Source organism: Micrasema longulum, unplaced genomic scaffold, assembly GCF_059751315.1.
Source record: "Micrasema longulum isolate JH-2025_06_02 unplaced genomic scaffold, ASM5975131v1 h1tg000165l, whole genome shotgun sequence".
Lineage (NCBI taxonomy): Eukaryota > Metazoa > Arthropoda > Insecta > Trichoptera > Brachycentridae > Micrasema > Micrasema longulum.
This window is the reverse complement of record NW_028277370.1, coordinates 249,593-271,808: the sequence shown is the minus strand read 5'-3', so window position 1 is coordinate 271,808 and position 22,216 is coordinate 249,593. Positions and strand designations below refer to the sequence as shown.

The window sequence follows — 22,216 nt, the reverse complement described above, 5'->3', positions numbered from 1 at the left end:
TACATACGTACATGTGTGTTCCACGTCCGAGCGGGTAAATAATACAGTTCTTCTTCTTGGTTTAGAACGGTTGATCTGTCACTGGCTAGAGGGTGACTCCTGCGATGAGTTGCAATAGGGAAATATCACATACTACGAATGCCGATTGAAATATATGAAATGGATTTAGAATAATTAATTCTATTTTCAAAAACAATATGGATATTGTGGAGAAATGTTTTCAGACATAAATGTAAAAAAGAAATTTAATAAAAATACGTTCGTAGAAAAACGCGACGTGTTTGACCTTGGTTGTTGTGACGTCAAGATTCGTGAAAATGTTCTAAACAAAATTCAATGGCCAGGTATAAAAAAAGATGAATCGTGACGTATTAGGAGGAACGACCGTTTTTGGGGGAATTCAAAATACAAATTTAAAAATATCTTTTATGCTACTAATAATTAGCAAAAATACTTTTTTTGGAAAGTATTTCATAGACCTTTGTTACCTTTATCACATCAACAAGATAGCACAATAGAGACTTCAGACAGTGAACGTTTATTAATGGAGCGAAGAAACTAAGCTAAGAGAACTATAGAAGTAGCTGCTCAACGTATAAAGGAACAATATGATAGACAACGCAAGGAAGCGCGCAGGTATAGGTTAGGAGATCTCGTACTATGGACACATGGTGGTGTCCAAGGGCAAGCGGAAGCCAATCGTAAGGTAGATTCATTGCGGGCCATATAACAAAAGTTTTTTTAATTTTTTTAAAAATTTATTTTTCAAAAATATTTACAAAATATTCTTAAATTAAAGTCCTGCTGAGTTGCATACATACAACTCGTCAGCAGGTTCTTATAAATTACATTGATTATTTACACTTAACCTACATTAACAATAACTTTACTTGAAAAACAATTACAGATTACATTTTGAAAAATTAAAAACTATCACTAATACAAAAAAACTTTTTTCTAATAACCATAATTTGAGCAAACGTTGAACTCCTGTATTTAACTCAGTATTTTTAATATTGTTAGGTAACACATTGAATATTTTAGGCATACTGTATTGCAGTGTCCTTTTGCCATATTTATTGCAGTATCTAGGAACAGCTAGCCCTTCCATACTAGTAAACCTGGTGTTGTAATCATGTACGAACTTGAGTTTATACTCGGAGTGCGATGCATGCTGACAAATTAATTTGTACGAAAGTAGAGCTCGGGTATTAACCGTTATGAGATAAGAAGCATCAAAGGGGTAAAAAAGTGATATTTTCCTGTTGTCCTACATCTCTTTAGTGGAAGACCACGATAAATGGGGATTCTGAAGTTGTCCTTTCTACTAACGTGATCTTGCCAGAATCTCCATGTCCTGCTCCATCGTGCTATGCCCTGGGTATCGCAAGTCCATCTAATTTCTTGATTCCGGATTCTGTTCCTTAGGGTTTTCCTTTTTTTTGCCCTTAGTACTTTCATCTCTGACGTCATGAGTAGATTTTTTGTTCTTACCGTACCTGTAACTCAATCACAAATAACTATCGACGTGCTAATAAGTGACGTGATAACAAATTCTCACCATGGTTGTTTATCGTATTCGCGATCACAATGGAACATCCGTGAACACCTAATATTAAATGTCAAAATATTTACGTTTCGCGACGTATAATCCTGCTGCGGAATCACATCTTTTAATTTTACCGGCGTAAATATGGAAAATATTCTAAAACTGCTATTATTATTTATTTATTTATTATTTATCATGCTATTTAATAAATTTAGCGGGCAGTTGGCAAAATGTCAAGAAAAGCAGTCGCCATAATAATTGTAATTGAATTTTCACCTGTTTGTATAAGATACTCCTAACTATTTTGCAAATGCAATATATTGTATTATTTTTTATAGTAAACGCCGATTTTTCGCCAATGATGAACTGTATTTATTTTCGTGGAAAACAATAAAAAAAACCAACACGAGCGTTGACTTAAAGATTACACACGCGTTGACTTATGACTGCGATAATTTAAGCACGTTCATTATAGTTTATTGTGATCGCTTAAATGCTTAGCATGTTTTTAAGCACGTCGATAGTTATTTGTGATTGAGCTACTGTTCTTGTTTCTACCGCATACGTCATGATTGGTCTGACACACGTTTTTGTATATCCGGACTTTGCTTTCAATCCGCACGTGTTTATTGTGCCATACGATATTTTTCAGTCATCCGGATGTTGCGAAGCTTTATTAGTTTGTTTTATTTTATATATCACTTTATGTACATGTACAATATGTATACATATAAGGCGGGCATATTGCCCTAAGGCAATATCTTTCTACCTACCCCAACCGTTCAGTTTGAAAAATTACAAGTACATGGACATCTTGTGATTTTATACAAAATTAAAAACAAAGATCAACTAAAAACATAAAAAATTAACACTACACTATGAAAATAGGAGAGGGGATGTGAAGGAAAGAAGAAAAATAAAGGAAATCTTAAATATTCAGATATTGACATTTAAATCTGGACATAAATAAGGAGCGTCTCTTACATTAGTGGGTAGATTTGTTCCTTATAGTATAGGTCGCCGTGGTTCGTGATTTCAACATTTAAACATTTAAAAGACAGTTATAGAACCAAAATCTTTAACTAGTATTTTTGACGCGATAGCTTCTCTAATGTAAAAACTACTTAATAATTAAGCATTTTTTTCTTCCCATAAAAAAACTCAAAAGTGTGGTTCAATGTGTTTTTACCTAAAAACGGTCAATATTATAAACAATAATATTACATGCAAACATAATAATATGTACCTTAGAGGATAAATCACGGGAGTTCACTTTTTGCCTTTTTGAAGTTAAACTTGCAGAAATGATCTCAATACGCTATTTTATACGTGAATAAAGTCCAGTTTCGTCATAAAAAAGCTTTTTTAAGTGGAAATAAAATTTCACATTGCTTTATAATGCAAAAGACATCAGTATTTTTGAATACGCCATTTGAATATGTATCATTATTTAACATTAATTTTCCTTATAGATTGACATTATCTTTTTTGGTTCAAAAGTTTATGATGTTTTGAAAATCGCACAATCAAAAAATATTATTTTTTTGGATTGTGCAATTTTCATTCGTTTCAAATGTTAAATTTCGTTCAACGTGACTCCCTCGGTTTATCCTTTAAGGTACATATATTTATGTCTGATGTAGGTATCTACGTATTAATTATTCATTATTAATGACGTGTGCACTTTTACTTCGCTTTACATTTTCGCACTGTGATGTGCCTTTCAGAAATCAAATTGAATAAAAACTTATTTTTCAGGAAGAAAATGGACACGAGAACCTCGCCTACACAAACTCCGAAGAAAAACCAAATGGACTTTCCGCGGCAAAGTTCGACCTTCCACCGCCAGACAATACCAGTAATGGAGAAATTGAGGTAAGAAAATTATTTTCGATGTCAACAACTATTTGAATAGGATAGAAGAGAACTGTATACCAAATACCACAATTTTGATCGAGAAATGGGTGTAGAAATTTTACATGTTTTCAAAAGTAATATTGTTAGAAATTTTTTAAAGATTCCCATTCTTCTTGTGGTCCTACTCCATGGTTGAGGTTAGCTATCGCAGCTAATTTTTCAAGATAAACCCTGGTTTCCATGCACAATTCACAGATAAACCTTCTGTTACTTTTATTATTTTGGTAATTTGCAATGTTGGAATATTATTACTTTTTGACATGAATTTGAGAGTTTCATATCTAGTGAGCTATGCTGGTGAACATAAGTACGATTTCGTCTAGGAATGCAATTATGGATCTTATCGCGGGGGTAGAGAAGAAAGAAATTCTGAGATATTTATTTTTTACACGCGAATACACTTTGCTTCATATGTGGCCACACCGATGATTAAAGCTAAATGATGTATAAAACCGTTTAAAAAACGGAATAAAATTAACTTGGTTTTGGGTAAGGCGGCCTCCGTAGTGTAGTGGTCAAGACGCTTGACTCACGCACGGAAGGTTCCGGGTTCGATTCCCGGTGAGAACACAAAAATTAAAATGGGATTTTTCTCAAGCCTGGGTGTTCTGTTATGTAATTCACCACTGTAATTGGGCCTTCTGGCCTGTTGTGGTGCAAAATAAAAATAAAATAAAATAATGCTTAAGGACAGAATCATCATCATCATCATTCCCTTTCCGCACCTAATGGTGCATAGCGCATTGCATTGGTACACCTATCGCGTTGTATCTTGATCATTTTTGTCACATGAAGGTAACGAAGAATATTTTAGTGTAAAAACACATTTTTAAATAAACATTTCATGTCAACCATGTCGGGAATTGAACCCGAGACCTCTTCCGTGGTACGCAAACGCGCTGACCACTACACTACGAGGCCAAATAGTTTCTAAATGAAAATCATCATGTTTTCTTTCACGTGTTTATATTTATTTGACGTTGATCATCAGTGTGACCATGTGTGAAATAAAGTTTAAACGCATGCAAAAAATAAAAATCCCCAAATTCGTCATTCTCTGAAAGATAGAAGATTCAAAATACCACCCCTGAAATTGTTTTTCAATTTTTTCTTAGATTTATTTCATTTTGGAGATTAAACCTTCGAAGGACAAATCTTTTGTGTGCAATGGGAGGCTCAGGTCAAGTCACTAAACTCTAGGTTGAGAAAGCTGGGCCATCTATTCTGCTCTCTTAGAGACACTCTGGATATTGGCACTCTCAGAAGTGTGTACTTTGCTCTGTTTCAATCCTTTGCAACCTATGGAATAGCTGGCTGGGGGGGTCGTGCGGCATCTATTTTAAAGCCTCTCATAATTTCACGAAACTTATTATTGAGAATAATATTCCGGCGCCCTCCAACATACCCGTCAGAGCAGTTGTTCCAATACATGAAGGTGCTGGATATGAGACAACTTTACCTAAAAGAAGCGCTTACACATTTCTGGTCGAAAAATAAGGACAGGTTTCAGCAAAATGTCCGTACGAGGTTTTCCCAGTGCATGAATTATGTCATCCCCAAAACCCGTACGACTTTTGCTCAGAGACATCTCTCATCTATCGCACGGAGAGTGTTCAATATTTTGGAAGAGCGTATTAAGCTCTCAAGGACAAAAACTATTTTCAAGAAATGAGTTAAGGACTGGATTTTCCTTAGTAGAAGGGATTTGAGTAGGAAACTCCTTGATGATTTTCCGAATGTTTGAGCTTACTGTTTTCCATGTTGATGTGGCATCTATATACATACATGTTTTTTTTAAATGATTTTTTATATTTCTGATCCTATGTTTGTGGTGATAAACTCATGTGTCTGGGTCAACTAATTGCTAGTCCCATCTCAACACAAGACTTTTAGTCCCATGGAGTTGGGATTTATGTCCTCAAATAATGTACAATAAACTTATTTATGTAAATAAATAAATGGGGCTGTACTTTTGCATTTTTTTTTGTTACAATGGCCGTTCTATATAAGGATTTGGAGCTTCAGTGCAACTATTTTTTAAGTTTTTAAGACAAGAGATACGTAGTTTTCTTGCATTGCGTTTTCTAGCAACATTATACAAACTATTGCTTACTCCTCCCCCCGCATAAAATGTCTAGAGTACTGTAGCTTTATTTTTTAAATTAAATTTACAATTTCTCTTTTTTTAATGCGTCTCACTTCTTCGTTGCGAGTTCCTCTACCCATGATATTTTAAGCATTCTTCGTAACTCGATTATAAATAAAAAGAGTGAAATAATTCCTATCCTTCAAAAGAACTGTTTGAAACTTGTAAAGTTCTTACTCAAAGCTAGCTCAAAGAAACTTTATTTTCCTGCCTCCGAAATTTTTTAATCAACTTCCGGCAGCCATAAAAAACTCCACAAGTGCCAATGTATTCAAGAAAAAAGTTTGGAATTGGTTGCTGCACATCGATAGGGACGAGGTTGTCAATTTTTTTAAAGTTCAAGATTAGCAATAAGCAAGAAATTGACAAATCTGCATTCCTTCCATACTTTTACTTTTATTTGATTTTTATATATCTTGATATTTTAAAGTTTTTTCACTATGTATTTTTGTTTTATTTAATTTAGTATTCACTCTTATTTGGTACCTTATTTATTACTCCTATTTCTTACTATAGTATAGAGTGAGTTTCTAGAAACCATATCTCAAATCTCATTTCAATTATGTTTTTATATATATATGTTCCTTTTCTATTGATTACAATGATACAATTATTTTGTTTTTTTAATACTACCATATTATACTATTATTTTGTTGACTTCACTAATACAATAATTTTGTATATTTTATTATATATGAATCTAAATTTGTATAATTTATATTTTAATAATTATATCTGATTACTTTTTTTACATTGTATTCTTGGAATATTATTATTTATTACTTATACCTTGTTTTTCTGGATTTTTATTCTATTGCATCACATATCATTTTAATTTAATCTAATTAATTTTACTACGTATTTCTATTATTGTCTTGAAACGGGCACAGCTTAAAAAGCCTTAATAAGTTCATTAATATTTAAACGAGTGTAATTTCGAATAAATAAATAAATAAATAAAATATTTTGACAAGGAATAAGGGAAATTAGTATTAACAGGGCTAATCTAGTCATTGTCGTACATCCCTACAGATATGACGCGCTATTGTGATTTATAATCAGGCAAACAATACGATTTGCCCCTACATACGCCTATTTTTAAATCCTACTAAAAAAACAAGATTTAAAGTGAAGCGTGACGTATTTGTAGGTGGGTGTCTTTCTCAGGTTGAAAGATAATAATGACGTTTTAATTTGTATAACGAGTTTAATTTATAACCCGCTTCTCTGGATTAAGATGGATCTTTGAAATCATAATCCGCCATTTAAAAAAATTTACAATGGATATTTTCTTAACTACTTCTGTGCAAATATTTTTTTGATAAGAAATGCTTTATTGTACCTGTGTTTATAACTTGTTATCTACAAAAAATAATTAATTGTTTTAATTGGCATTCTTAAACCATGCGGTCTTTGAAAATGGCCGATAAGAGCTAAATATTTGTTTTTTTAGAATTGTTTTATCGATATTTTTGATATTTACTGATTATTATGTGTTTCAATCGATCGGAAATGTTTATCTGCAATAAAACGTAAATGAAACAGTAATTATTATTTGTACTGAAGCGTAATATTACAAACACGAAAGAAATCAAACTATTATATGGATGACATTTCCTTTTAATTTTGTACTAATAATATTTTATTTATTTATTTATTCATATTATTCTCTTACAAACTATAATAAATAATAAAAATAATGTGTCCTCACTGGGGTTACCCGTGCCGAGGACACTTAACAATATACTTTTTTGAAATGTTTTTACATTAGAGAATAAACAAAGAAGGCCAACTTAATAAACAGAGATAATTAATAAAATATTCACAGTTTTAAAAACAATATGTACATCTTTATTATTTATATTACAAAACGCTCAATGAAAATAACAAAAACCTAACATAAGCTATACACTTGTGGAGCGGTTGATTCAATATTAGTTTGGGCGAATGAGACAATCCATTTTATTTCTACCTAGCTCCACTATCCATTTTTTATAGCCTTTTCAAAAAATTTCTTTATAATTAATTGTTTTAATAAATAGTGGAAGTAGGTTATGGATTTAAAGTAAAAAATTCTCAAAATCCCTTTGTCCGAAAGTGGTATTAGTTTGTATTTTGTCCGTTATTTATTATTAAAAATAATGAATAACGGACTCGTTAACGTTTTGTATCAGGAAAGAAATTAAGAGGATACGCGGTGCCAGAGAAGTTTGACAAATGAGTATTTAAACATAGTTTTTATGTTACTCTCTTGCAGATGCCTTCTCAATATTATGCGAAAAAAGACAACAGCACGTCGGACTGATTATGTCAACTTGAAATGGACAAAATAGAGGTTTCGTTGTCCCGTTTTTCGCACCCCAAATCTGCACCGATTTTTTTTTATTTTAGAAATAGCATTATAATGAGGCTTTCTGTGTCGGTACCTTTTCCGTTTTTCTAAATGATTCATCATATTTGTATACCGTACGCCGGAAGACGGCAGATAAAACTGGGCGCTTTTTTTCCGAAATTCCAAAATATTGAACATTCTCAGTGCGATTTATCTCCTTTACGAGAGATGTCTCTGAGCAAAATTCGTACGGGTTTTGGGTATGACATAATTCGGGTTCTGGGAAAACCTCGTAAGAACATTTTTCTGAGATCTTTCTTTATTGTTCGACCAGATATGTGTGTGCTTCGTTGAGGTACAGTTGTCACATATCCAGCACCTTCATGTATTTGATCAACTGTTCTGATGGGTATGTTGGAGGGCATCAGAATATTATATTATATGTCTGCATAACTCGGTGAAAGCACCTAGATTCGATAGTATGAATTAAAACGGATAATGTTTCATATCACCTCACTGTCATGATCCTCTTAAAAGTTCGTTTTGACGTTACATACGACGCTAGTTGACTCTTTCAGACGTGTTCTCCAGCGACTTATATGTCTTGATATTCTTCTCAAGTTCCCACTCTCTCCTATCTAGCACATTGTATATTGATATGTGGTTTTGTTTCGTAGGAGGGTAAAGACGAAGAGAGGCCCATGTGGACCAACAGCCTCGACCTCCTCATGTCCTGCATTTCCCTGTCCGTTGGTCTCGGGAACATCTGGAGGTTCCCCTTCACGGCCTACGAGAACGGAGGAGGGGCCTTCCTAATTCCCTACATTATTGTGCTATTCCTCATCGGGAAACCCATGTACTACATGGAGATGGCCATCGGTCAGTTCACCGGCAGGAACAATGTCAGGATGTGGGTTGTCACACCAGCCATGAAGGGTAATGTTTTATCTGATATATGATATTTACTTAATGATAAATTAAAAACTGCCTATGCTCTGGATCAAGAGGCACAAACATATATCTGGCGTGCCAGGTTATGACAGGTTATAAACCCTGTAAATGCCTAGACTTCCACATTCTATATCTTCGTTTTAGTAACGAGAGAACCCTTTTAATACCCATTTATCGCTTTATTTTTATTTGCCTCCTCTTTTACAGTAGTAGTTGCTTGATTGTGGAATAATCTACCCACAAATGTCAAAGATTGAATTATCACTCTCTGAATATTTGAGTTTTTCCTTTCTACTTCTTTTTCCTTCCTCATCTCTTCATAGTATAGTGTAGATTTTAAGTTTATTTTTGTTATAAATTTTGTATAAATTTATAAGATTCGGTATTAATATACCTAGAATTTGTCCATATACTTTTTAATTTATCAAATCGCAAGGTTTGGGTAGGTAGGAAGAAATTGCCTAAAGTAATAAATAAATAAACATTCCCGTCTTTATCACGTTTTCCATCTCTTGCAATAAATTCAAATATTGATAACTCCCTAGCGAGTGAAATCCAACCTTGTATACAAACATTTGGACATACATTACAGATTTAAAATATTGGAGATTTCAGATTTTGAAAACGTTTTTTTATCTTTCGACTAGGCGTGGGGGTCGGTCAGCTGATAGCCAATGCCTCCATAGTATCCTACTACGTGTCCCTGATGGGGCTGACGCTGTTCTACCTGGCCATGTCCTTCAGCGAGGTGCTCCCGTGGGCGTACTGTCGCCCGGAGTGGGAAGAAGAGTGCTTCTCTGCCGCGGATAAGAACAACACCAACAGCGCCAACACCACCAGCAGCTCTGAGCTGTACTTTGTGTAAGTTCTTGATCGGGTACATTATCTTACTTCCTCTTCTTGCGCCCTATCAGGGGTCCCCGACGTTGGCAATCACTTTAAAAAGTCCTTTGTCTTGCTCCAAGTATATTAAATACGTTGATATACCAACAGCAACGGCCTTTAACCTATTTGTTACACATGCAATACTTTAGAAGAAGATATTATACACATTTATTTAGTTCACATTCTTTTTGGGCAACTCATTTCCTTTGAAACGACACTAAAAAGCAGCTGTAAAAAGTTTGAGAAAAGTACTGAAAAATGTAAATAATTATTCACTTAACTAATTTCATTTCATTTATTTATTTTTAGTTACATTAAACAGAGTATCCAATTTATTCTCAACACATTTCAAAATATACATATCAGATTTATTAAATAGAAAAGATTAAAAAAAGTCATGTAAAATTGACATACATTTTACAATTTAGAAATTCCCCTCCTAAGAGAAATCCCACTGTCATGAAATATATCGACATCCGAGGCGATACGATTGAATAACACGACTGCTCTCCCTACCGGCATAACCATTGGCAGGTTGGTTCTGCATCATGGTAGGTAGAATAACCTGTGTTGCCTTTATCGAAGATAATTATCAGAGACATATTATCATACCGAATTCATTCAGAATATCGGAATAATGTATGCGACCTCTACTGTGTTAAAAAAAGTGAACACCCAAATGAATATCCCTTCTCCTCAACAATGATTGGTAGCCCAGCATTCCTAGTAAGAAGTCAGTCGGGAAAAACTACGGGTAAAATGGGATACAGATAACGCAGAATTTTTTTCTGTACCCTCTCTATCATTAAGGAGTACGTGGTTTCATTTGGCAACCAAATGATTGAATTAAATTCCAAGCGACTTCTCACCAAGGAACTATAAAATGTTTTCAGATCCTGAATAATTGAAAAAATCTTGGCATTTCTAAAAACAAATCCAAGCATTTTAAGGGAGTTAGTGCATGATGATATTATATGTAGATTAAATGATAACTTAGCGTCAAACAGCACCCCGAGATCCTTGGACGTCGACGCTCGTTCAAGCTTTACTCCATCCATGATATAACGGAAATAAATTCTTTTGGACGCCCTTGTGTACGACATGACAAAATATTTACAGACATTGAAGAACAGTTTGTTTCGTTTACTCCATTGTATAATATTTTGAATGTCGTACTGAAGTTTCAAACAGTCCAAAAGAGTTTGTATTTTACAGAAAATTTTCAAGTCGTCAGCAAATAATGTAAATAATGAATTTTAGTACATAACCACTTACCGATTTTTTATGTCTACCGATTTCAAGACGTACCCGTTTCTTCGTCAGGTCACTCAATACACCAACATGCAAATACTATTTTAAAATACACTTTCACCTTTAACAGTACCGCATACATAGTATTTATGAAAAATACATAAATTACATGCAGGGTTGCAGAGGGCGATGCGATCACCATCGTGTCTGAACGTACGATAAAAATTAGGTTATTCTTATTTAGTGGTATGTTGTTATAGGTGGGAGTGGGGGTTTAGGAACGGGAGGGGCTAGGAATCGAGGCTATATTGAAAATATATTTGATTATTTATCAGGGGAATATTATTCTTCAATGCTTTTTTAGTGCAAAACACTTCCATATTATTTCATGTAGGTCCTTTTTAAGTATTTGAATGTAAAATTTTTACTCACGTATCCCTGGAAAATTCAGAAAAATTATTGTTATTTAAATAGTTCATGTGTTCTTTAGTGAGAATATTAAAGCTGCGAGACGTTCTTGAAAAAAAGACGTGACGTCTTGAAACCTTAAGACTCGCTAAGTGGTTATATACTAATATTTTCTAATATTAGTTAAAATGTTTGACCAAAAATTCAATGCTTGAAACATAAATAATTATTATTTACTTAATAAATTGTATTGTTTTTACAAATAAACGGCACTGTTTTGTTTTTTACAGTTCCAGTGCAATTAACGCATTTTTTTATCACACACAAAGGCATATTTTTGCGTAGCATCCACGTCTGATAATGATGAAAGTCCACCAAAGAATGAAGGCATAGAATGATGGAATGAATGGAATTACCAGCGAATTGAAACGCCTTTTTCTTCGCGCTAGTAACGTGTCAATTTAATTATACGTTATTGATTAAAATATTCTGAATATTTATTTCAGGAAGGAAGTTTTGAGACAACTGCCAGACATTGAAAATGGAATAGGTGAGTCGATTTTAAATGAAAAGTTATAGCTTTTTTGTTCTTCAAAATAATTATTCTAGCACGAGAATTAAAAAGCGAAAACTAAATTCCTAAGTCTAAAATAAATCTCGTTATACTGTTTTCTTGAGACCATCTAAATGAAATCTGAATGGGCATTAAAAAATATACGAGTAAAATAGCTAGTCTATTCGTAATCGTCTAAATTTAACATAAACACATTATGTTTGGATAATGGTCTTTCTGGGTGACTGGCGATAATTGGTTTGAACTTGTAGTTAAGTAGAATTGAAGTCAAGGAAATTTATATTTACGTTTGCAGTATAATAATTTTCGTGAGAATCCGCAATTTTATTGTCGTATAATGTATAAACTCAAAAAATACTAGTTTCTCGAAAAACGTCGATTATACTCTGTGCTTCTTCCGTAGGTGTCCCTGATTGGAGACTAACACTGTGTCTACTGTCTTCCTGGTTTGTTGTATTTCTGGTGATGATCAAGGGAGTGCAGAGTTCCGGAAAAGCAGCTTATTTCCTGGCCATCTTCCCTTATATTGTGATGTTTACTCTACTTATCAGGTAAGTTCGGCGTCACCCTTTGGCGGTCGATATATCAGTTTTTGTGATAGATGTTATTTAAAAATGTTTTTTTTTCTAGAGCTGTAACTTTGGAAGGTGCTGTGGATGGCATTATTTTCTTCATCAAGCCTCAGTGGGATCAGTTGTATAATCCTAAGGTTTGTAAATGTTCAATTTTCATTATTTACTTCATTCATTGTGTTTTTTTTTATATATATTTTTTTTATATGGGAGTTGCTTTATTATTTACCTTGCTTATAATATACAAGGTTTATATTTCAAAAAGTGGATTTTACTGCAATTAAATATCTTAAAATTTATCTAAACTATTGGGATCAGGAGGGATATATTAATGTGGGCTAATCAGGAACTTCTCAGCATTTGCTAACGTGGATAGGAAACCACAGAAAACTCTTCAGGAGAAGCCGGCCTGTTGGCAGTAGTCAACAGGCCTTCCGTTCCACTAGAGTAGTGTTCGGCATTTTGTTCCCTACTTTGGTTTATTTTACCAATTTCCTGCGCTATATTTATCATGTATGATACTATTCATTGTGAATTGTCACGCTCCCCATCATTGGGGATATTGCCATATTATTATTTTTTGCAGTCTAGTAGTGGGCATAACTAGCATATCTCTATTTATAGTGTTGAATCTATGGAAATATCTGTCTCTCCTAAAATCAACAATATTTTCATGTACATATATCAATTTTTTATAGTAAATATATTGTTTTTTTTAAACTTATCTCTGAGCGATTCGCGGGGACTCATATTGTAAATTGCTCGGACAGCTCTCTTCTGCAGCACAAAAACAGAATCAACATCTGCAGACTTTCCTCACAGCAGTATACCGTAAAACGTAAAGCTGTGAAAGTAACTGAAGTATACCGATCCAACTGTTTCTACATCAGTAAGATGTCGAATCTTTTTAACAGCGTAGGCTGCAGAATTAAGTCTGTTCGATACATAAGCTATATGTGGACCCCATTGAAGCTTAGAATCTAATATTGAAGGACTTATTTGAAGCTTAGAATCCAATGTACATATATTTCATTTATAAGTTGCATAACGCATATTTTTTAACTTTCAGATTGAAATTTGAAACTTATATATTTATCTCATTTATTTTGATTTCTTTTTTTTATTTATTAAGGAAAAACAACAGTTGTTATATAAGAATAAAAAATACAAAAAATAGCACATACATCCAGTTAAAGTTTTTCACAAATATAATGAGAGAACATGTTACACAGTAAAGAGAAAAATCATATAAATATAATATAGAAAAATAATATAATATTATAAAAATAATATTGTGGAAACTTCACTGGTCCATTAGAGTTAAGTCTAACTGTGAAAAATATAAAACAATGGAACTATACTGTATGTTTCTTAAATAAAAGAAAAAAAAATAAAGACACGAGAAAAAAAAGAGCTCGTAAGAAGGTTAAGGGATGAGAAAATAGAGTGGAGGAGAGGGATTTTCATAATTTAGTTGACCAATTCAAAATTTTGATATTATAATAAAATAAACATAATTAAAGGAACATAAACTTATTACACACTGACAAATGTTTCATTTTAAAGTGTTTCAAAAAGTTTTTTTTTGAAGTCACAAAGTTTTGTACTAAAAATATCTAAATGGGGACAAAGTAAATTAAATTTGGAGCAGCTACGATAAATAAACGAGTATTGAACATAATTTTTTTTGGGCAATGAATTATAAAAAAATGAACTTGTCGTGTTGACTTTACGGCACTTAATTTGATACCTTTTTGTTTTAAGGTTTGGTATGCTGCAACAACTCAAGTGTTTTTCTCACTTTCTGTTTGCTGTGGAGCTATTGTGATGTTCTCTTCTTATAACCAATTCTCGCACAAAGTTTACAGGTAAGATTATATTTTTGAGATCAAAGCTAATTAAATGATTCGTCTTACGAATAACGAGTTAAAAATAATGATGTTTATTTGTAGGGATGCCATGATTGTGACAACTCTGGACACATTCACAAGTCTCCTGGCCGGGTTCACCATATTTGGTATCTTGGGAAACTTGGCACATGAAAAGGGGGTGACAGACATTAAAAGCGTTATCGGAACTGGTGGAGCAGGCTTGGCTTTCATTTCTTATCCTGACGCCATCTCAAAGTTCGACTGGGTTCCTCAGGTAATCTTTCACACCGTTCTTTAAACAACGAGAAATTTCACACAAAAATATATGTATAAAATGCATCGATTTATTCTCGGATATTCTTATTTTGCTAAATCTTCAGGTTGCACATTTCAGAGCGTGACTCTGTGTTAACAAAATGTTCAATTGGTGTTTTTTTTAAGTTGTTCGCAGTTCTCTTCTTCCTGATGCTGTTTGTCCTGGGACTTGGAAGTGCAGTTTCTCTCCAGAGCGCTATAGTCACAGCCCTGGCTGACAGATACACTACGAGGAAGTATTGGCAGATGGCGCTTGTGGCTTGTGTCTGCGGGTTTCTGATTGGGCTGGTCTATGTTACGCCGGTAAGTACCCGTTAGACGCAATATTATTTGTTCCTTAAATATTTAAAAAGACAGGAGCCAAATTTATTAATTGCATTTTTTCAGGGAGGTCAACACATTTTGACTCTGGTAGATGAGTTCCCGGGAACATTTTTGATTCTCGGTATGGCTATTGGTGAAATCATTGGTATCTTCTGGATTTACGGTAAGGCTTTTTAAGGCTCCATTAATATATTATTATTAACATAGTTCGTCTACGCGACTTCAAAATGTCAATAGATACCACTGATTTTTGAAAGAAAAAAATTACAGTTTGAAGTAAGTAAGTTGCAAAGTAATACGAGTATTTATTATGAAAATTCAATTCTTATACTATTTCTTTGAGGTTACCATTTATAATATAACAGCAAATCGTCGCCGTTCAGGCAAAAGTTACTAATAAAATAAAAACGTCTTTTGAATGTTTGTATACCAAGGAAAAATTAGATTTTTGTGTTTTGGAGGTTTTATATACACAACGGGAGCGTGCGGCGAAGTTTTCGATTAGAGAAGCAGTAATTTGGTGCCAGGTAGGCACATATAACGGTAAAATTTGTGCATACTACTAACAATTCAAATTACGTGCTTTGAAATATACTATTAAGTAATTTTATGTCTTATTTTCACCATAAAAGAGTTATATATCATATTTTGATATTATCAGGCCATCGTGTCAACCGATTTAAGTGCTAAATTTGTTATAAAACCGTCACAATAGATAGAAAATAAACCTGGATGTTTTTGTTAGAATTGGTTCCACAGATATTAAAGATTGGCGCATGCGCCGACTTGTAAAATTCTGTACTGAGGCCCCGCTTTAAAGGAACTAAAGCGCTTACGCAGTTCCATAATCCAGAATCAGACAAAGCGCAGTGTGTTTTATACCAGCTCGCGTATAGCTCTTTAACTTCACAAACATCAACAGATGAATAAAATGACTCGCCTGCAGGCTGTCTAAAATGCTGCCGCAGCGAGACTTATTTTTGGAATCTCTAAATTCAGTCATATGACTCCACTACTTCGGAAATTGCACTGGCTACGTTTTCCACAGAGGGTGGAATACAAACTCTGTTGGCTTATGTATAAGTCACTGCACAACTCTGCTCCAGAATATCTAAGGGAACTCCGCATTCCAGATGAACTAACTGACAGACGTCTTACGCTTAGATCAGCTACATCTACGTCGAAAGGAAAAGTTATTATACCTCTACGCAAACAGCGCACTAAATTCGGCGAACGTGTATTTGCGGTCGCAGGCCCTACGGCATGGAATGCTCTCCCAGCAGAAATCCGAAACTGTGAGAGTGAAGTGATGTTTCGAAAGAAACTTAAAACCCACTTGTTCTCTAAATCATTTGAATAAATTCTTAACATGTTGTGGAAAAGTAGTATGAAAAAGTACATTATTTTTCTTAAATTAAACAGTTAAAGTTAAAATTAAATTTATATCTTTATATTATTACTTTGTAAAGCGCCCTTGAGGTATTATATTACAAAAAATGGCGCTATATAAGTTATCCATAATAATAATAATTATTATTATTATGAAAGAATTGAAGGAATATAGATATTCGAATATGGGCGCAATGGTGAATGTTACACAGTGTATAAAGTAGCAATGACAGATCATAAGCCCTGTAGATGCCTAGACTTCTATATTACCTTATCTAAACTGTTCTTCATCTCTGTTGTAATATGTTAATGTTCTGGATTATTAGTTTACATGTTCCAAATGAGTATATTTAAATTGTTTCCATTTGTGTATATTTTAAATATCTAGTGTTTACAGAATATTCGATTGCTAGTATCATGGATTTATCAACAGTTGTTTCAATCGCGAATCTCCTTATAGGTCTTGAAAACTTCTGTGAAGATATGGAGTTCATGACGGGGGTAATAGTCACCAAGTACTGGCGGTGGTGCTGGGGCTTCATCACTCCTTTCATCATGCTGTTCGTCTTCATCTACGCCTTCGTCAGCCTCCGGAGGACCACCTACGGGGACTACGTACTCCCGATGAAGGCCTACGCTTCTGGGTGGACGGCCTTCGCAATAGGAATGTTACAAATTCCGATTTGGGCCACCTTTTGCTTTATTACGAAGAAGAATGGAGGATGGTCAGAGGTAAAATTATTACACAATAACCTTAATAAACTGACGAAAAATTCTTCCAATATTTGACCGGCTAGTATAGACCAGATAGATAATTGACTGAGTAAAGCCATGTACTATTAAATATAATATTTTCAGTGAGGGAACATTACCTTTAATGTAAAAAAAAGAAAAAAGAAATAAAATAAATACGAGGGTTGATTGGCATGCTCCACCACTAACCTAATTTGAAGTGGACGAAAAAAACGTAGTCTCCCTGAGGGGCTGCAAATGTTATCTTTATCGGTACATACCGAGACGGTATACTTAACTTATGTACTATATCTGTCTATTTCGGTATGCTTTACCGACTTATCATATGATCGAATTCAACCAAAAAATGACCTCGAAAATTTACTCCACGTTCTTACTTAATTAAAATTTAAAACAGTTCTCATTCATATTTTAAATATACTTCTATGATAAAAATTGTCCACTTCAAAGCGATTATAAACTCAAATAAATCCCAATCAAAGCGAAACATGTTAGATTGAACATAATTTTTAAATGACCTTTGAAAATTACCAAGACGGTATGCTTAACTTTCGTCTGTATTTATCTACCTAACACTGCCCCACTTCTTGTATGTTCAATAGACCATTTTGCAAATTTTACAAAAGACATTTTATTTGTATTTAATGTCAAATAAGTAAAATCAGTATGTGGAGATTGGTACTAAAAAAAAGCTGAAAATACTATTTACTGACGGATAAAAAAAATTCTTTAGCTGCATGGACGCGTTATAAGATAATGCACATACATATAAGCATTCGTAACTCAATTATCTAAAAATGGTCTATTGAACATACAAGAACTAGGGCAGTGCGAGGTATTAAAATGCCGACTTTTTTGACATCTCAATACGTAGACTCTGAAGATACTAAAAAAGGTGGAAAATATAGAATTAAGTTTATTTTTGTGGCAATGTTTTAACGGCTAGATGCTCTTATATGTTAATAGGGCAGCATCTAGCCTTTCTCGTATTTTTAATAGGCTTTTAATAAAGAAACTGGTCACCTCAGAAAGATAGATAATGAAATAAATTGTAACTAAAGCAAAAATTGCTCAGTAGAAGAAAAAAATAGTCACTTTTAACACTTTGGTACCGGTCGAATACACATAGAATTTACCCTGTGCCCGGCCCATTTTTGTGAAATTTCATTTTTTGTGAAGGGTATCTTAAAAGTGTTATAATTACGAAAGTACTGGGTTAAATCAATTGAAAATTCTCATTTATTTTCAAAAAAAATTGATTAGTTGTTTTTGTATGATAGTTTTGCCATCATTGGCCGTTATGAAGAGCCAGATTGCAATGTTCGCACACATACAGGGTCTCACTCCTTTTTTTTGTACTTTGTATCCCAGAGCCGTGTAAACACGGGATTATAATAACCACGCGATGTGTCCCAGTCCCATGTTTTCACGTAGTTTACCAGCAGCAAATAAGTACTTATAAAAGTCTCTAGATGTCAATAAAATACACTTTTTTGGACAGCTGTTAAACCACGTGAAAACACGGGGCCGGGACGCAACGCGTGGTTATATAATCACGTGTTTACACGGCTCCGGGACACAAAGTGTAGATATGTGTACCGTGGGGTACTAGACCCGTCAGTACATACCGATGTACCTACTACAAAACCTGAAGAAAGAGCGTCGTTAGTGTAATCGCACGGGCGAATTTATCTTTAACTACGACGTGATAATGAAGGTATGTCACTTATCGTATGTATCGTAGATATAGATATTATTTACGCACCAAAGTGACATACCTTCATTGTGATGTCATAGTTGAAGATAAACTCGATAGAGCGATTACGAAGATACACTACCGACGCTCTATCTCCAGGTTTTGAAGTAGGTACATTGGTATGGTATTTATTTCAAATAAAACACTTTGTAAATTTACCACACAAGAGTTTAATATATTATAAATCGACTAGTTTCGGGTAATCAGTATTACCCATCCTCAGGTGTAAATATAAACTCAACTAAAATACATACGCAGATTAATACTTAGATACTGATAGGATCGGTTAGAAGGGGGTAGGTAATGTGAAGTTGAGGGGGGGGGGGTTCCTAATTAGGGGGAATATTGATAGCAGGGGTGATGCATTTTGAAATATAATATTATTAATTAAAGTTTTCTCTGAATTTATTTTTTTTGTATTTCAATATTTTGTAAGTTGTTCATTATGATCCCTTTATTTATAACCGTATGCAAAAGTTTAATTTTGTGTGAATGAAACGAAAGATTTGTATCCATAATATGGTTTGCGAATTCAGAAAAACTATTACTAGAAAGTCCAAAACGGTGTTCGTTAATTCTAATTTTAAAATTTTTCACAGTTTGGCCGATATATTTTCTGTTGCAATCTTCACCCGTAATTTCATATACACCGCTTTCTTCTAAAAGTTCTATTTTCGATTTGGAGTTATTAAGTATTTTTCCTAAATTGCTGGTAGTATAGAACGCGGGTTGGATATTAAAAAAATTAGTTCTGTTGATGTCCACATTTCCATCCAAAATTCTTTTTGCTAAGGTATAAAGATTTTATTAATTGTTTTAATTTTGTTCTAGACAATCAAGCAGTGCTTCAAGCCGTCAGAAAAATGGGGCCCCAAGGATCCCAAGATAAAGGCAGAATGGCGGACATTCAAGGAACAAGCGAGGAAGGAAAGGAAAGCCATGAGCTTACCTCGCTGGAAGCACATCCTGTATTCCCTCAACGGCACATACCGCTGGATGTCCAGGAAGCAAGCAAGCTTACCTGAAACGTAGTCGGATATGAATGAAAAATATTTTTTTTACACATGAGCTGTGATCTTCATAGGTAGTTACTGTAATACTCGTATTACGGATGATTTTTTTAGTAGCATATATTTTACTATATGATAAATTAAAATGACTCAAAACGTTGATGGATATTTGGAAAAATGTTTTCTGGTTTCATTTACTTTTTTTTGCAGCACACACCTGCATTTTTTTCAATTCATTTTGGTCCTTATTGGCTTTCACTGATCATATTGTGACGTGAGGTCAATTACCCTAATTTATGAGAACTGGCAAAAGATTTTTGTGTGTGATTTTGTTATATTGTTTTATACCAGATGACCCATAGTTTTACCTCGCGTATTATATTAACTCCCATTTAGTTTCAACGGATAAAAATATGGGCGTTACAAAATTATATAAAACTTATACTGCCATAAACATAGTGGCATAAAAAATATTTTTAAATGTGTACTTTTGTATTTCCGCAAAAACGGTCATTGCATTGGCCACGCCCCCAATACGTCACGATTCATGTTAGTTTTCTTATTTTTCAACTTTGTAGGAACAAACGATTAGGAAATCGTTAAAATTTTCATAGAACATCGTCACGAATCTTGACGTCACAATTATTCATGCCTAGTGACATATTCTTTATAAAAAATATTTTAAAAATCCTCTACAATATCCATATTAATTTTCAAAATACAATGAATTATTCTAAATTCATTTCAAATACTTATATCGGTATTCGTAGTATGTGATATTTCCCTGTCAATACCTTAATTTTACAGTTTCGTCTGGATTTGGACCGTTTAGGTTCCTAGTGCCCCAAAAATGGATTCACTCGACTGATGCTGATAAATATTTTTTAAGTCTCAATTTTTCTGGCCCCTTTAGTTCATTTTTTCAAATGAAACATTTCTGCTTTAGGGACTTCTATTATACTATACTATACCTAATACTATACCTCAGTATATTTTTGTTATTTACTTAGTAAAATGGAAATTACACTCGTATTCATTAATCTTTTGTTAATTGTTATTATTACTTGATTTTGTATCAATATTAATTGTCTAGTTACTGAATTCTTGTTCAACAATATTGATTTGAAAGGTTTATTAATAAAATGCATGAAGAAAAGTATAGGGATGGAATATTTTAAAATCGTTATAGCCAAATAATTCAATATTCTTATCGAAAAAAATTATAAGTATTTTTGCACTAACAATTAATACTTTGACTGAGACATGAGATATTTTTTTTAAAAGATTCCTAAGATTTCAAATAATCAAATACATATTCCCATTTCGAGTGATTTTGTATGTATCCTGAGAGAAAAAGTACCTTTTATATGATACTAAAAACGCCGGCTAAAAAAGACTTAAGAAAAATTGTAACCGCATAGTAAAATGTTTTATTAGTTTTAAAATCAGGATGAATGTAACAGATTTAATCACATATTAGAGTTGGTTGAAAATAACCTATTTAAGGAAAGGAATCGATAATCATTCCCATTCTGCGCCTAATGGTGCATAGGGCATTTTATTGGTACACCAATCGCAACGTATCTTGATCATCTTTTTGTTACATTAACGTAAGTTAATTAGTCTTACGCTTCAGGTGCCAGAACAAGGAATATGAAATATTCTATAGTAAAAACATTTTTACATCAATATTTCATGTCAACCATGTCGGGAATCGGTACTATGGTACGCAAACACGTTGAACCCTAGGCCAAAGAAATTAATCAAAAATTGATACATTAATCGAATTAATCGACAGTTAAAATATTTATTACTAAATATATTTAAGATAGAATCAGTAGGTACTTGATAAGTAATAATAGTATAAGTATTGATTGAATGTAAAGAAAAACGTACTTTACCTAATAATAGTATTCATTATATTGTTGTATATTTATTTAACCAAAATGATAATAATAAATATTTATAAAAAAACAAAAAAAAGTGTTTATCTATTTAATAAAAACCTATGTTTTTTTGTCGGTTTTATCTAACCATACAATAAAATATCATCTGAACTTTCATTGTGCCTATATCATGTGATATAAGTATTGATTTGAATTTTCGTTGATATTTTGGATTGGGGGAGTAATAAATTATTATCACCAAACTTATTACTATAAGTACTTAGTATACAAGATAATAATTTATATAACAGTCTTTTTTTTATCTCC

General features: G+C 33.3%; 1 protein-coding gene across 1 annotated transcript in view; it reads left to right on the top strand.

The window, feature by feature from the left end:
• The window catches only part of LOC148284029 (sodium-dependent nutrient amino acid transporter 1-like), a 36,513-nt gene extending 14,535 nt beyond the window's left edge, over positions 1-21,978 (top strand). The window contains exons 2-13 of the mRNA XM_088242812.1: positions 3,308-3,424; positions 8,622-8,880; positions 9,543-9,756; positions 11,946-11,989; positions 12,417-12,564; positions 12,644-12,722; positions 14,350-14,453; positions 14,538-14,730; positions 14,898-15,074; positions 15,159-15,258; positions 16,945-17,216; positions 19,825-21,978. Of these exons, the coding sequence (XP_088098938.1) occupies positions 3,308-3,424; positions 8,622-8,880; positions 9,543-9,756; positions 11,946-11,989; positions 12,417-12,564; positions 12,644-12,722; positions 14,350-14,453; positions 14,538-14,730; positions 14,898-15,074; positions 15,159-15,258; positions 16,945-17,216; positions 19,825-20,025 (1,908 nt within the window). The 3' untranslated portion in view covers positions 20,026-21,978. The remainder of the gene's footprint in view (positions 1-3,307; positions 3,425-8,621; positions 8,881-9,542; positions 9,757-11,945; positions 11,990-12,416; positions 12,565-12,643; positions 12,723-14,349; positions 14,454-14,537; positions 14,731-14,897; positions 15,075-15,158; positions 15,259-16,944; positions 17,217-19,824) is intronic.
• The last annotated feature ends 238 nt before the right edge of the window (positions 21,979-22,216 follow it).